The following is a 17,149-nucleotide window of genomic DNA, read 5'->3' as shown; positions in this document are numbered from 1 at the left end:
CTTCCGGAGGAGGATAAGGTGAAGGTAAAGAATACCTGTCGTGTTTGGTCCAGCTACCAGCAGCAGACTTTCAAAACGCGCACCTACCGGCAAGGAACTGTCTGCATCCGATAAGGGATCTAACCCACAAAATCCAAGTGGAGGGAGGGGTGAGGAGGAAAGCAGTCGAAGAAACGGAGAAGAGACACCGAGGGAGGGGAAAGGTCAGAGACACGGAGGGGTTTATCTGCGAGAAATAAGGAGCGTGTTTACACAGCGAAGTGAAATAAAGCAGCTCCCTCGCCCCGCCACAGAGTCCTCTCCCCATCACAGGACGACTTTGGACTTTTTTTGTCCTAATATAGTTATTCCGCAGTCTGGTGTGCGCTGAGGTGACGTTCAGGCGGCGCAGTGTGAAGTTTGGACCGTGCGTAATTGAGAGATTATTTCCAACCTGTGTCAGGATGCGCGTGTGTCCTCTGCTCGTCTTCCTCTGCCTGCTGTTCGCGGGACGCGCTCAGAAGTTCTCCGCTCTCACGGTAGGGACGATCAACAAAACTCCCACAATGCTTCATGTTTAAAAAAGAAAGAAAGCTTTTCAAAGTCACGCATTTTTCTGTGCGCTTTTCATGCGTAATGTTTGCTGCAGACGCAGAGACGAACGCGCTCTGATGTGTTTGGTTCCGTCGTGATGTTCATTATCTGCATTTTCCCATTTCTCCCATTTCTTTAAAATAATCTTTTCTAGAAACATCATACAGAAAACCAGAATGGCACTCGCAGTGCACACACACCTTCAGCAAGGCTGAACACTTACTTTGGGATTCCCAACATCACTCCGTGTTTGTACTTCTCGCTTAAAAAACAGTAGATTGATTAACTGAATTGAACTGAACTGAATTTATTTAGTACAATTTAATGCACATGCCAATGTATATGCATTAAATTTACACGGATAACGCAATAACGTGAAGGCACTTATTTCCATTGTAGTCCATAAACACCCCGTTGCAATGTGGGTTTGACAAACAGATCCAAATCTGTAAAAACTTTCAGTCATTGGTTGTCTGTCAAGGCATGATGTCATTTTTAAACAAGACCAGTGAATTTACTTTTTGTTAAATTAGTATGTTTTGGGGGAGTGGGGGGGGGGGGGGGGGTCGGGGTGGGAAGATGTCCCATGTAAGTTCATAAAATAATGTAAGAGATTAATAACTCAGAATCAATATATCGATCAACAACAACAACAACAACATTTAAGGCATTGTTTCCCTTGACACACCTGATCATGTCCTAAATTTTATTCAGATCCTGTCAAACTCTTATCAGAAACATTTGAAATTTGGAAAACATTTTTTTAAATCTACATCCATATCTAACTGCAATCATCATTTAAAGGGTTTTTTAAGACAAGGCTAATCACATTATAAAGTTGTGTAGAGATCAGCCAAAATCTTGCCAGAAATTGAGTTGAAATCTAGTTAAAAAAAAAAAAGAAGCTTGAATGTATACAGATCCTGATCACCACCAACATTTAAGGCATTTTTCTGTCTCTTTCTCTCTTGACAAGACAGTTTCATCTGTTTTTGCTGAGATCAGCTGACAGGTTTGGGGAGACAAGAAGAAGAAAAGAAAAGATTGTAATATATATATATATATATATATATATATATATATATATATATACAGAAATTATCTTGAATCCACATCAGAATCCCGATCAACAGCCAAATTGCATAGGGTTTTTTCCTTTAATACTAATTATTTTGCAGGTTTTTCTTTGTTTTGTTTTTTTTACATTGGCTGGAAACCTTTTGCATAATATTGCTAGTAATGACATAAAATTAACCAACATAGATCAGTGAAAACACAACATCTTTGGTGGAGGTGAAGGTGGAGGAGGAAGTCACAATGTTTATCTCATTTCAGGTGTCTTTCCAAAATGTCTGTTTGAATTAAATCCACATCTTGAATAATTCCTCCTCTGATTTTCTTGGTCTCGATGAGACTTTTTCATAATCAGGTCTCTGTGCTGCAGAGCAGCTGCTGTGCCTCTGGCTCAGCAGCACTGGAGAAAGTGCATCTTTTGAAGGCAGATTGAGGCAAAACTGTGTCTGTGTTCAAGTGCAAGTAGAGTGCTGAAGGTGGAATAATAGAGTGTAGAATGTTCACGGCCAGAGACGACTTCTTTGATTTAGAGGTTGATGTGACAGCCGCCCCCGCCAGCAGTGTTATTTACAGGCCAGGTGATGGTGCCTCATTGATCCAAGTGGAAACAAATGGCAGTGAGTTGTTAACCTACAGGTGAGAGGTCGCACATCTTTTCTCCCTGACAGCACAGTGAAGTTGTGGAATGCATGATGAAGTGTTGCACTGAGTGCACTCGCTGCTGAATTCTCAGTGCATAGTATTTTGTGCATTTTTTATTGAGGTGGGGTGTGTGATGTATTCATATTTGGGGTGCAGTGCATGCACCAAGTATTCAAATCAAATCAAATCAATTTTATTTATATAGCACCAAATCACAACAAACAGTTGCCCCAAGGCGCTTTATATTGTAAGGCAAAGCCATACAATAATTACAGAAAAACCCCAACGGTCAAAATGACCCCCTATGAGCAAGCACTTGGCGACAGTGGGAAGGAAAAACTCCCTTTTAACAGGAAGAAACCTCCAGCAGAACCAGGCTCAGGGAGGGGCAGTCTTCTGCTGGGACTGGTTGGGGCTGAGGGAGAGAACCAGGAAAAAGACATGCTGTGGAGGGGAGCAGAGATTCACAGTGTTTCATTTTTTTCCACGTTTTCATATGTTGCAAACTTTTCCAAAATGGAATAAATTCATTTTTTTCCCCTCAAAATTCTACTCATAACACCCCATAACGACAACATGAAAAATGTTTTTTGAAATTTTTGCAAATTTATTAGCCTGGCATTCACACCAAAGAGTTCAATTTTCCTCTCATCAGACCAGAGAATTTTGTTTCTCCTGGTCTGAGAGTCCTTCTGGTGTCTTTTGTCAAACTCCAGGTGGGCTGCCATGTGCATTTTCTAAGGAGTGGCTTCCGTCTGGCCACTCTACCATACAGGCCTGATTGGTGGATAGCTGCAGAGATGGCTGTCCTTCTGGAAGGTTCTTCTCTCTCAACAGAGGAATGCTGGAGCTCTGACAGAGTGACCATCGGGTTCTTGGTCACCTCCCTGACTAAAGCCCTTCCCCCCCGAATGCTGAGTTTAGATGGGCAGCCAGCTCCAGGAAGAGTCCTGGTGGATCTGAACTTCCCCCATTTACAGATGTTGTGCTCACTGTGCTCATTGGGACCTTCAAAGCAGCAGAAATGTTTCTGTACTCTTCCCCAGATTTGTGCCTCAAGACAATCCCGTCTCAGACGTCTGCAGACAATTCCATTGACTTCATGCTTGGTTTGTGCTCTGACTGTCAACTGTTGGACTTATATGTAGACAGGTGTGTGTCTTGCCAAATCTTGTCCAATCAACTGAATTTACTCCAGGTGGACTCCAATTAAGCTAAGCAAACATCTCAAGAATGATGAGTGGAAACAGGAGGCACCTGAGCTCAATGTTGAGCTTCATGGCAAAGGGTGCGATTTGTGCAGTTTCTTAGTTTTTTATTTTTTGAGGAAGAAAATGAATTTCATCCATTTTGGAATAAGACTGTAACATAACACAATGTGGAAAAAGTGCAGCGCTGTGAATATTAACGCTCGTTATGCTCCATGTGCCACTGTCTCTATAGGACTGAATTCTCTGTATATTGCATGTTTTGTGGTAACTTTTCCTTAAACTCTTGCTTGCATTTTGTTAGTAGAGCCTGACCAACATATAAGTTGGCCAGTATCAGCTGATATGGACTTTTCACAAACATATAGATATCTGTGTTATTTTTGTTGATCTGAAAACTTTTCTTTTACTTAATAAACAGTGCAGAGAAACACTTTGTCCTTTGGAAATGGTGCCATTACACAGTTGATCCAACAAGCTTGGCTTGGGTCCCTATCACCCCTTGGTCACAATTGCTTCAGCAGACAGAGGCAGAGTGACCAACTGCCATTCATTTTAAATCAGAGTTGGTGTTTTACAGTGACAAGAGACAGAAACAAGTGGTTGCTATACTGCCAGAGAGGCAGGGTCAACATAGGAGAGAAGTCTATTTTATGCAAATGCTGAGCGATGCAACATAACAACTGCCAATCCAAGTGAAGGCAGAATGACATATGTTGGTTGGTTGTTGCTTCAAGCCATCACTATATTCTTTGCCATAAGGGTTTGATAACAAAATGAATCATTGCCATTTTTATGGCAATGATTGGCAGATATATCAGCACATGGAGCACTGGGCTTGTCTGTCCGAGCGATTAATGGCTGATTGCTTTAGTGGCAAAGGAAAGGTTGTAGTTGGTTTCAAGAAACTGTCTCCATATGACATTTTGAGCATACTTGAGGTTGAACAGGCTGTTGAATTAATGGGATGTTTGCCCAGGTTATTCATGAGACTGAGTTTTTCCATGGTTTATGGAAATATGAAATAATCTGTGAGGAGACGAGGGCACACAGTACAGCTTCTATTATAACTGCACCTGCACAAAAGCTTTTTTTTTTTTTTGTCACATGCGTATCAGTAACCTTTTACACCACCTCTCTTTTTGGAAAGAAAAATTTTTCACAGCAATTAAACACTTTTCCTTGTGATTGAGTTGGCTGTCACTTTCTTCCCTTTCCACCATGCTGGAAACTAATGATCCCCTTTGCATCTCAGCATCCATGCAGGAAAGTTATGCTAAAGCCATTTAACACGTTGGCTGTGGCCTCCGTTGACCCCACGGAGCCTGGGTGTGTGGGGCCTCTCAGGGAGATGGAAGCAGGGGCCTCCCAGCTCCAAAGGCCCTTTCCAGTCCTCAATGTGCTCTCTGTTGGAGTCTCACTTCCTCCATATTCCATTCAATCTCACAAAACCCCAGAGTCAGGGGGAGCTAATAGGATTTGCATGCTGGTTGGTCCTGAAAAAAAAAAGAGCCTATCCACTGTCCCACTCTATCTCATCTGTCTCTTGCTCTTTTTCCAACTTCTTATTGTACTATTTAATGCAAACAGATGCAGCACAAGGGGAAGACAGGCGCAGAGAGCTGAGAAAACATGAAACAGATTTGTGCAATAAGTGGATTTGAGTCACAATGCATCTTCTGTCTTGAGCCTCCTTTTATGATAAATCAGGGTGAAGCTCATAGCAGAGGTGGTCATCCGTCACTCTGTGCCGTCTTGCTGTGTGTGATGTTGGTGCTGCCTCACAGGGGCTGGAATGAGACATCAGGGGAGTGTCCGGGCTCTGTGTCAGCCTCACACATCCATCACCAGAGGCCAGACAGCCAGCAGACATCTCGCGCAGGGGAGGACGAGGTCCTCAACACACCATCTGTCTCTGAGGGTTCTCCCTCTCACAGAGAACTGAGGCTCTGAAATACACACACAGATGTCTGCTGGTGCTCAGAGTTGATTGTGTTTTTCATGCTGTGGATCTTTATAAATTCTGCTGTGTGGTTCACAGCAGCCATCCAGAAAGACGCTGAGCTGGTGAATGGCTTGGTTGGAGATGTCAGTCTGCTGGCTAGCAGGGGCTGCTACTGATAGGCTGGTGTAGTGTGCTCCGGGGTGGCCAACACGGGTTGTGGTGAGACTGGCAGCCGACCGCACACAGACACTATCGGAGCGGTTACTGGCTTTACGCCACTGTGGTCTTAGCGGAAACAGGCTTTTGAGCACCCTGTCACGCTTGCTGGACATTATGTGAGGAGCCAAACTGTGAAATCGAGTGGAGGGTGAGAAGAGGTGACTGCTGGGAAGTGATGACCAAGCTGGTTGTGTGGGGACAGAAAGCGAACCGACAGGAGGCTGTCAGTCAGACACGGTGATGCAAATATTCTAGTAAACTCAGAAACAAATGACGTGGGGTGCAGGGTGCAGAGATATACCACACTTCGGTTTAAAGTTTAGCACTGCTGGTTCTGAAGATCTAAACAACATGTAAAATGTGCTGGATGGGCTTAAAATGAAAGATAATTGGTATTTAATTTCTTTTAAACTATTCAACACTTAAGATGGCAGGCAGAGCATGTGAGAAGCAGAACAAGAATTTCCACTTATTGCCCATGGAGCTGGGTGCTCCCCCCATTTCCCAGCTCCCAGCCACTGCAGGCCGCTCTATTCATTATTGCGCTCTGCTTTGGCCAGTTTTCACCCCACTCCAATGAAATCCCTCACCGCTCGCTCCATAAAAGTAAAAACTCTGTAATATATTTTAATTATATAGTGTATTGTACTGTAGTCTGGCATCAAAATAACTGAGCAGCCAAATGCAAAATATAAGCGTGCAGCTCTGACTCATCAAAATTAGCTTAATAAGTTTGACAGATAGGAGGCAGCAGGTGAGCCTGGGGAAAATAACATCCAGCTCCCAGTCCCTCATCACCGGTGCCCCCCAAGGATGTGTGCTGTCCGCATAGCTATTCTCCCTTTGCACAAACGACTGCACCTCGAGTGATCCATCTGTCAAACTCCTCAAGTTTGTAGATGACACAACAGTCATTGTCTCGTTATCGATAGAGATAGTGAGGAGTCTGCATACAGGAGGGAGGTGGAACGGCTGGTCCTCGGCTGAACAGTCTGGAGCTCAATGCTCTAAAAACTGTGGCGATAACAGTGGACTTCAAGTGGAGTCTTGTACCTCTGCCCCCCCCACTTCACCATTCACAACAGCATTGTGCGTAGGGTGCAGGCATTCAGGCTTCTGGGCACCACCATCTCCCAGGACCTGAAATGGATGGCCAACATAGGCAGAGTGGTAAAGAAGACCCAGCAGAGGCAGCTCAGGAAATTCAACCTGCCACAGGAGCTGGCTATAATACAGTCTGTCCTCTGCCAGTCCATCATTGTCTGGTTTGGTTCAGCGACCAAAGTGGACAGGAACAGACTGCAGAGGACAATCAGGACTGTTTAGAGGATCACTGGTGCCAACCTGCCCTCCATCCAGGACCTATACTCCTTCAGAGTGAGGAAGTGGGCAAGTGGCACCAGCAGCAACTCCTCTCACACAGGAGTCACCCATTCCCGTCTCTCCCCTCTGATCGGCGCTACAGATCACTGTACGCCAAAAACCACAAGGCTAAGAAACAGTTTCTTTCCTCAAGCCGTCAGTATGTTGAACAAACAAAATGTAAAAAATATTTGTAAAATTATGTATATTTAGGCTTTTTTTATTCCTATAGTGTTTATTGTTATTTGTGGTTTCTTATGTTGTCTTGTATCTAATCGTGTCTGTTTTGTTTTCTGTTGGTGTCTACGTATGTTCATTGTGCGGTATGAGCAAGGAGAGTCGGGAGACATATTCCTTGTATGTGCATTCATACTTGACCAATTAAATCTGATTCTGATTCTATGCATTCTGGGTCACTTATGCTTCAGACTCATGTGTGAGCGGGTCCGGTGTCGCCGACCGAACTGTCCCCCCTAAAAATCGGTCCGGCCTGCCTTTACCTCGTTTCTGCTTAAAACTGCACTCCAGTCATCATCTGTCTCAGGAGATATCTGAAGCTTTTGTCCAACAACAATTTCCACATAAATTCAGCATTATAATATATTATAATAAAAGACGGGACACCAATCAACGCGTCTGAGTCTGACGTGCTGCTGCGCATATGTCATTTTGGAGCGTCAGTAGTGATTCACAGATTGTCGCCTCGTTTCTGCTTAAAACTGACATTAGAAAGATTTAAGAGGTTTTACTTTGTCATCTGATGGTTAATGATTACATTAATCCCTTTGATTGCTTTGGGTGTAGAGAGTCAGACTCAGAGTCAGTCTCAGATGCTTGCACACTGAAGGCACAGTGAAAGCAGGACGGACCAATTTTTAGAGGGGACAGTTCAGTCGGCAACACTGGTACCACTCTGGTATGTGCAAAGGGAGAGAGATGGAGCAAGAGATAAGATGAGGCCCCAGTTTTTCTCAAATATGCTGCTTTATGTTCCAGCCTAAATCCTTCCACTCTCACTCCCGCTCTGCTCCACTCACATGACTTGCTGGTAATCGTGGCAGGTGGACTTCATGTGGAGGTCTATCAGCAGGCACTGTTGAAACTCTGGTTTTGATTCTGGGTCTTGAAGCTTGGTGATGTTAAACCTTTTTACAGTTTTGCAGTGTCCAGGCCTCCTCTTGGAGCAGATCTGTTCAACAGTCACCTCTACTCCAGTCATTGCCTTGGTGCACAGGACATCTTTCTGGTTGTGCTTTCGCAGAATGATGTTGTCGAGATGCCATTTCTTTCAGCAGGGGTGTTGCCAGGAGACTGAAATTTTGCTTTTGCCTGAAGAAGGTGCTGGTGATGATGAGATTGTGTTTGGCGTACTTCGTGAGAGGCAGGGTGCTGTTGACGTTGCACTTGCCTACTGGCGGTCCTTTCCAACTCGGCCTTCAAAGTCACTGAGGGCCATCATGTTGTCAGATGCTGGGATCGCAGATAGAATGTTTTACAGCTTGGTGTAGAAGGTTTCCTTTTCTTCATGATCGGTATTGGGTGGTCGGGCGGAAGATGGTGGTGACATGGCATTCACTTGTAAGTTGGAGCTGGAGTGTCATCAGTCGTTCACTGGCATCCATCAGACATCAGCCAGCTTTGGGAGGAGAGAGTTCTTGATTGCTCTCTCTAAGGAATGTGTAACACAACATCAACTCAAGGCCTTCTGACTTTTATGGAATAATGAGGCAATAACGCTCACCTGGCTGTGACAGTTCAGTACCAAAATGTCCAATGGTCCCTTAGGAGCCAGTCTGTATAAGCCTGATCCCTTCAGATCTCAGAAGCTAAGCAGTGTGGCATCTGGTTAGTACTTGGGTGGGAGACCTCTTTGGAACACCAGAGGCTGTGTGTGTTTCTCCAGGTAAAACTGGAGTTGCGTCAGGAAGGGCATCCGGTGTAAAACTTGTGCTAAATGCCAATGCAGATCTGGCTGAATCTGCTGTGGTGACCCCGACCCAAAACAGGAGCAGCGAAATGACAACACACACACACACACACACACACACACACACACACACACACACACACACACACACACACACACACACACACACACACACACACACACACACACACACACACACACACACACACACACACACACACAATGTGTGGGAGAACACACAAAAGATACTGCAATTCCTACACTGTTTATCCTGTGTGTACATATTTACCTGCAAATCAAAGTGTGCGGTCTGCACTTTGAGCTGAAACAGTAATATGGACCAAACTGTAGACTCGTGAGACGTAACTGTTACAGCAATATCTTATAGTTTTGAGTCAGAAATGAAGTACAGATATTTTCATTTATTATACTGAGTCTAAAGGCCCCCTGACACTTGCATGACTTTGATCCATGCACTTGCACGCACTCTGCCGTGCATGAGAGTAAACTTGTCTCAAACCCGTTGCAAACCATTTTAAACTGTGTGCAGCTTTGTGCAAGTGCGCAAAGAAAATTTAGGAATGTTCAAAATCTCCATTAATTATGTGAACTTCACCTGAACATTATGCAAACAAGTCAGAAACACAGCGTGTGAGTGTGAGTGATTGCATCAGCACACCGCATCAGAGTTCAGCATGTCTGAACGATTATAATGAGAGATTAAATCTATCATAAACATACTTTTACAGCTGCACACAAGACAGAATGAACATGCAACAACTTTACCAAGCTATTACAATATAAACATTACAAAGAATTACTTTTTTAGATGGCTCCAAATGTTTTCTCCACCTCATTAAGCGTGTGCACGCAAGGAAAGTAGCAGCTAGAGCAGTCCTCTGTGATTTCAGAAGCAATTAGAGGTGTTTTCAACAGCCAACTCAGACAGAAAATGTTTAATCCGCTACAAAATAATTGTTTTATATATGCAGCATCCAGCGCACAGCGCGTGGCAGCCAGTGGAACAAAGCGCGGCATCCAGATGGGAACACAGCGGGTGGGATTGTCACAATGATGTGTGTCCAAGTGCGTGGATCAAAGTCATGCAAGTGTCAGGGTACCTTAACTATTGTGATGTTGACGAGTCAAAACAGTTCAACACATTAAATGTGCATATTCATGGATTCCAAATATACAGTATTTATTGTGGTTCTGTTTTCACCTTTAAAAATATGTAATCTCTTTCAGGTGTTTCCTGTCATTTATAGTGCATTAGGGTTTGTATTTAATCAAGTTTTTACCATCACTTTAGTGTGTTATAAGAACTGACAATTTTAACTTCTAAGAAAGCAAGCTAGGGTTCTTTAGATATTTTAGAATGAGGTTTCTAACTTCACAGCTGATTAGTTTCTTCGTAAAAATAAAACACATTTGATTTTTATTGGATTAGGGATGTTTGGACATTTCAAATAAGATTTTGTATTGACTCACTGGCTGTCTTAACTCAGGCTGCATGCTTCTAAGGCTGCTTTCGCAGACTGGATATGTCACAGTGGTTTGACTACACTGTTTCTTTTCAGAGAACTCAGAATGCAACATACACAAATGCAGCCTTCTTTCCTCTGAAAATGAAGAATACAACACATGCATCCAAACATCTGGCCCAAACAATCCCATAAGTCATTGCACAGTTTAGATTTCCAAGACAAATTGGTCAGTATTTTTTTTTTTAAAAAAGGACAATTTTGGGTTTCATATGTACAATTATAAATACGTAATGTTTATAAGTAGAGTATACATAAGTATTGAAAAATTATTGCTAAACTATTGGGTGACCTACAATGTTCACTTGTCATCTGCAGCTGTGAAGGTTGCTAGGTGACAGTAGGTAGGGCCAGGCTAAGCTAATGAACAGTTGGTTCAGCAGTCTGTTGTCTCAGGAAGGCCAGATCTTTGTAGAACGCAGCCTTCAAAGGATGTGGCCCCAGAAATGAGATATAGTCGCTGATGATGATGATGATGTTGATGATGGTGATAATGATGAAGAAGAAGAGGGTGGGGTGCATAAGATTTTCGTAACATGTTCATGGCTCACAGTAATGTATGGGGATATCGAGACAGTGGTGCGTTTTTTCTACATGAATGAGACATTCCTCAGATCTTACTGTTGGGTATATTTCGGTTATGGTTCTCTCAGAATCAGTCAACCATAAATGTCCATCACTTTTGCTTTTGAATGATGCTTGATGTGGTTTGCAAAGGAGTACTCAAGTGTTTCTCAGGGATGAGAAATGTCCTATAAAAGGGACAATGAAACCATATCTGTGATAGAAACAGTCTGTTGCTGAGACGTTCTCCACAACTGTGAACAAACGCCAAACAGAAGATGACTTACTGTGGCACAGCGCCACCTAGGTCACTGTAGAACTTGGAGTGAATCAAAGTGTCATCTCTCAGCTCTTCACATGCTTTGGGCAACCTGGGAGGGTCAAAGAAAGGCAGGAAAGAAGGCGCCACCATGTAACAACGCCCCAAGATGACTGGTACCTTCACCAGTATGCTCTTCATCACTGGAATGCCAGTGCTGCACAACTGCATTTCCAGTTCATGGATGCCAATGGCAGACCTCACCATGCGCCTTCGTCACTGCCCGCCTCCAGAGAGCTGGAGTTCCTCATTCGGAGTGACCTGCACATTCCCCAGACCTGAATCCTACTGAACACGCGTGGGATCAGTTGAAGAGACAAGTCCATGAACGTCCTCAGCTCCCAACCAGTGGGCAAGAATTCTAGGTGGCGCTGCAACATGAGTGACAAAACCTTCCCCAGGAAGGTTTATCAGAAGACTCATAAACAGTATGAGATTGTATGAGAGGCTATGGTTGTTGCTCGGGATGATGGACCAACCCGATCTCACGCCATCACAAAAAGTGAAATAATCTCTTAGTTTGTGATACTGTCATAAAAATGTTACATTTTTGTGACAGTATCACAAAATTATTTTGTGATGGTATCACAAAGTTTGTGTTGATGCTGGGGGGAGTGTTGTGAAAGTGTAGTGACACGGACCCACAACAGGGGGAGCAAATGAACGGTCAATAGATGAGCCAAAAGGTAACAATTTAATGTTGTGAAACGTGCACAGAATATAATTACAGTCAAATTACAAAGGTGACGTGTGGGCAGGCTCGAGGATAGAAGACGTCTGTCCTGAGAAGAGCCGGAACCACATGATTTCCGCCGCCACAGAACCTGGTGAATACTGGAGCCGCCAAGTCCCGAATTCCCAGGTGATCACCGTCCCCGACTGTTGGATCTGGTACTGCTGGCGAAGAACAAAGACAGTCAAGTGTGGGTGTGTGTACACCCAGTAACAACAACGGTGGGAATGCCACCTCCACCTCTCACTCAATATGTTGCAGAGTACCGCAGTGATTCCTCAGGGGAAAAGAGTGCCGTCCTGCACTCACTCAGCCTCCACAGAAAAAGGAACCGGTACTCCTGCAAACACTCACAATATACAGATATATTGCAAAAGACACAAACGGCTGAGGATATTACCTCCAATGAAGTTTGATATCTCGGCGATGAGGTGGAGATGACGTCTGGTCTTTATGGAGTGCGATGATGAAGAATGTGTGACAGCTGTCAGGAATTAATGAGTGACAGCTGTCACTCCCGGCTGTGTCCGTGGCGGCAGCGCCCTCTCGTGCCTGAAGCCCGCACTTCAGGCAGGGCGCCCTTTGGTGGTGGGCCAGCAGTACATCCTCTTCTGGCAGCCCACACAACAGGGAGGCTGTGGGTGTTGTGTTAGGGTTAGGAGTAGGGGTAGGAGAAGGGGAAGGGTTAAAAATAGTTAACTAAACTTGACCGCATCATGAAAAGGCAAAGGCTATATGCCCAACCGTTGGGCAGATAAATATAATGTCTTATCTTATTCGCCCATCCGTGATCGTGTATTTGACATGTTTTGTGCATCTAAACTACCTTTTTTACACCACTTTTTAAGGCTCTATTGTGGCATATGTTTGACACATTTAATGGCGCCGTTTTTAATTATGAAAACACTGCAATGGATGAAAACAGACAAAACTTCATAAGCATTTTGAACGCAAACCTGTTAACAACGCCGAAACAGTTTGTGAACAAAATGCTGCTTGTTGGCTGTAAAATGGTGATAGTTTGACACGCCGGCAAGAAAATATCCGCCTTTTATCCCTCCTGCGTTGAAACCGGAAGTGATCTTACAAGCGCGCTCATTGGTCGGTTGTGGTTGGGCGTATATGCTCGCGTATTTACTTTATTGACCCAACGGTTGGGTGTATAGCCACTCTCTCATGAAAATGTGGCACTTTTTGTGAGGGTATCACAAGAAAAGTGTGAGAGTGGACTGGGATGGCCACACCCAGCACTGATCAATGCACAGCGGTCCTTGTATTTTTGTTGAAGTAGGGGTTTAATAAGGACGTACTGCTACCATTCTCCAGAAAATATGCGCAAACTTGAAATCTTGAAAATTGCTTCAATATTTCTCACTGAATGTGAATAAAGATTATTTTGAGTGAGTTTTGCTTCAACTTCTGATATGAACAGAACATCCCTGTATTACTGTGAACAGTGTCATTATGTCATATGTTACTGGTAAAATCAGCTTGGTGAGACTCTGGACTCAAGCGAACGCTCAGATTCCAGCTGTCAGGAATTATGAATTTTGTTATTTTTGTGACTTTGTTTTCAAAGCCAGGGAAGAAGAAGAAGAAGAAGAAGAAGAAGAAGAAGAAGAAGAAGAAGAACAAAAGGGAGCTCATAAAATGTTTATGTTTGAAAGGTTTCAGTCAATCGATAGACTCGTCCTCTCTCGCTCGCGGCTCCTGTTCTGATATGTCTGAACGAGTTTCTCCTCTTTGATTCCTCCTCAGTTGATTTATCTGCATGGTTGACAGAGGGGGCCACCCCCCAACCCAGACCAGCCCACATCCAGGTGTGCTGCGACCCTGCAGCCTTGGGGTGTGGGGGGTTTTGGGGGGTAGGGGTGGCTGACAGGTTCATTTCCCACTTCATTTGTAAGATGTCAGACAGAGTTAATTTTTTTATTTTTATATTTTGCTGTGCACGTCACACCCTCCTCACGCTCGCGTGTCTTCTTTGTCTTTGTCTTGCTTTCTTCTTTTGATAACTGTTTCCTCTGGCCTCCCTTCATGTTGAGTTTCTGATTCTGTGCTGTGACTGTTTGATAAATGTCTGTGAAGGAGAGAGTTGAAGCAGAGGGCATGAAAAATGAGTGTTTCATACACGCACATATTTTCATTTTAAAAGAAGACATAAAATAATAAGGACATTCTGTGTCACGGGTGCACTGAGGTTTTGGGTGCACAGTTTGTGTTTGTCTGTCTGACTGAATCACGCACACACACAAAGCTGCTCTGACATCGTCTTTATGCTGACACTCCATCATTTGGCATCTTTCCATTCACTGTAGCAGTCACAGCTTGTTGCCGCCACCGGCCCATTGTTCGGCCCGCGTTTCATACCGCCACAGCACCTACAATGGCGGCATTGACACAGGTGATCCGCTGTGCTCAGCCAGGAGCCCGCTGCCTTGTTTCTCTTTTCATGGCTGAGTAAATCATCCTGAGGAGTGACTTCAGGTGAATACCTGTGCAGGTGCTGGCACACACAAAGAAGAGAGGAAACGTCAGTCACGTCCTCTCTGGGCTCCTACCGCCTGCTCCTCACACAGACCACACAAAGCTGCAGGTGTCCTAAATGCACGGTTGCTCTTTTGGCTTCAGTATCAGTGGCATGTTTTTCCCTCAGGCTGTTGAACTTGGAGCTCCGTGCAGATATGGGCGCTCTCACTGAAGCCCGCAGTCTGTGTTTCTGCGCCCGCCGGTGGAGCTTGTGAGGTGCAGCGGTGGATGACTCAAAAACTGTTTCCCATGTGTCTTTGTACATCCAGGCTGGCAACACAAGTGCCTCATGTGGTGCCTCACCACATACAGCGTGTGTTTTTAACCTGCGCACCAGTGAAGTGGTGAAAGCAGGGTTTTGATTTCACTGGCGTGTGTGGGTGTGTTTCTGTGGACAAGATAACACAAACAGTTGGGTCTACTTGCTTCAAATTTGATGGGGATATATCTGGAGATGATTAGATTTTGGAGAAGTATGGTCAAAGGTCAAGGACAACATGGTCTGAAAACCAGTTTGTTTGTGAGTGTGTGTATGTGTGTGTATCTCAACAACCAAGAAGTCTAGATGGATGATCTAAAGTACATATTTATGAGCAAATTATTTCCAATTGGTGTGAACAACTTTATTATGAAGTCACACAGAAATTATATTTTGAAGTCATACATAATGAAATAACACCGTTGCAGACATAATATGCACTCACTGGCCACTTTTTCACACAGTCCTCTCTAGGGTTTATGGAGAAAAGTCTGAATATCCAGTCAGCAGCAGCTTTGTGAACAAAAATGCCTTGTTGATGTCAGAGGTCAGACGTGAATGGACAGACTGGTTGAATGGGCGACTGCGTGATGTTATCATGTCAGTATGGACCAACATCTTCCTGGACTGTTTCCAACACCTTGTTGAATCTGTGCCATGAAGAACTAAGGCAGTTCTGAAGGCAAAAGGGGGGCCAACCCAGTACCAGCAAGGTGTACCTAATGAAGTGGCCGGTGAGTGTATATTTGCATGCCGATGTATAATGTGATGTGCAGAGCCTGCAGGGAATACATCAGCCCTCTGATGCCTTCTATTAACTTTGCTCTTACTTTTGTCTTTCAAATGTAAGTTCACTTTTTTTTATATCCCAGATCATATTAAAATTGGTTTGTATAACCGAGTGACATATCTTTGTGGCTCCTGGTGAGATTCATACACCAGACTCTTCACTCACGAGATCAACCAATTTTAGGTCACTGGTTGGAGTCCAGCTTTTACCACCCTACAGTTTGACAGGCTGCACCAGGACCCGAATATTTTGGACTTTGATTCTCTTGTAAAGATACCAGCATCACCAAACAACTCTCTCTAAGTCCAAAGCCAAGCTCCTGGAGACACAAATGTCACTTCTGCAATAAGGGAACTGCAGCACAACTTTGACATTTTCATCATTTGCAGATACATTCTGCACTTACATCATGCATCCAAATTCTGTTGACTTAGTCAAGGAAGCCCCTGAAATCCTGGATCTTAATCTTGATTCAGGACAATCACCAACTTGGACACTTGGAGTTCTGAGTCAACTTCTCAAGTATGGTACAACAACTGATTACACAAAGATCAGAGTATGATCTGCAAATTCAAGACCAGTGAACCTTTCCTTGCTGACAAGGCACCCAATCACCTGACTCCACAGTCCTACCAAGCACTCAGTCCATGCAAACATTAGACATAAGACAGATCTCTGACGAATGCCGGAATAAATTGGGAAGTGTTTGACAATGTTGGTCACCCAGCTGTGATGAACAGTGGAACTGTCCAACAGTGTTGCCACAGTTACTTTGAAAAAGTAATCCAATTACTGATTACTGATTACTCCTTAGTTACTTTACTGATTACTCAATTGGAAAAGTAACTAAGTTAGATTACTAGTTACTTTTTTAGTTACTTTCCCCAGATGCCGACAACAACCCTCTGCCACCTCAAAATGACAATGGTACCTGTTTTGTCAAAACTCACTTTATAGTCACCCTTTCTTGACTTCAATAAAAATAAATATTTGTTTTATAAAAAGTAAAATAAAGACCTCTTTCTTGACCTCATATTTAACTATTGACAGCACTGTAACAGTAAAACTTGCAGTTTCTAACCTACATTGTTTATAAATGTAACTATAAAATTCATTCTAACATTTAAATTATGTCTAAACATTTTACTTGTCAAAATTAATATTATTTTAAGTAGTATTAGTAGTTGTAGTAAAAAAACAGCTTCAAAACTGGACCTTTAATCTAGGGGTGTTGTGAGGGGGCACATCCCTGCCCCACGCCCCCATTCCACCTGGATTCGCCCCTGCTTTGGTGTTTGAGCACAAAGAATGGATAACATTTATTTATGCAGAAAACAGGACCAGATTTACAGGTAAGAAAGTTTTATTGTGTTTTCACATCATGTGGTCCTCAGAAAGAGAGTTTAGGTGCATTTGAGTGGAAAATAGTGTTAGTTGTTGACGCGTCGCGGAGGATCAGCT

General features: G+C 43.7%; 1 protein-coding gene across 1 annotated transcript in view; it reads left to right on the top strand.

Moving 5' to 3' along the window:
• Positions 1-331: 331 nt before the first annotated feature.
• The window catches only part of smoc2 (SPARC related modular calcium binding 2), a 132,113-nt gene continuing 115,295 nt past the window's right edge, over positions 332-17,149 (top strand). The window contains exon 1 of the mRNA XM_034185118.1: positions 332-518. Coding sequence (XP_034041009.1) covers positions 444-518 — 75 coding nt within the window. The 5' untranslated portion in view covers positions 332-443. The remainder of the gene's footprint in view (positions 519-17,149) is intronic.

This window comes from Thalassophryne amazonica, chromosome 13 (genome assembly GCF_902500255.1).
Source record: "Thalassophryne amazonica chromosome 13, fThaAma1.1, whole genome shotgun sequence".
In the NCBI taxonomy this organism is placed as follows: Eukaryota; Metazoa; Chordata; class Actinopteri; order Batrachoidiformes; family Batrachoididae; genus Thalassophryne; species Thalassophryne amazonica.
This window is presented reverse-complemented; position numbering and strand designations above follow the sequence as displayed.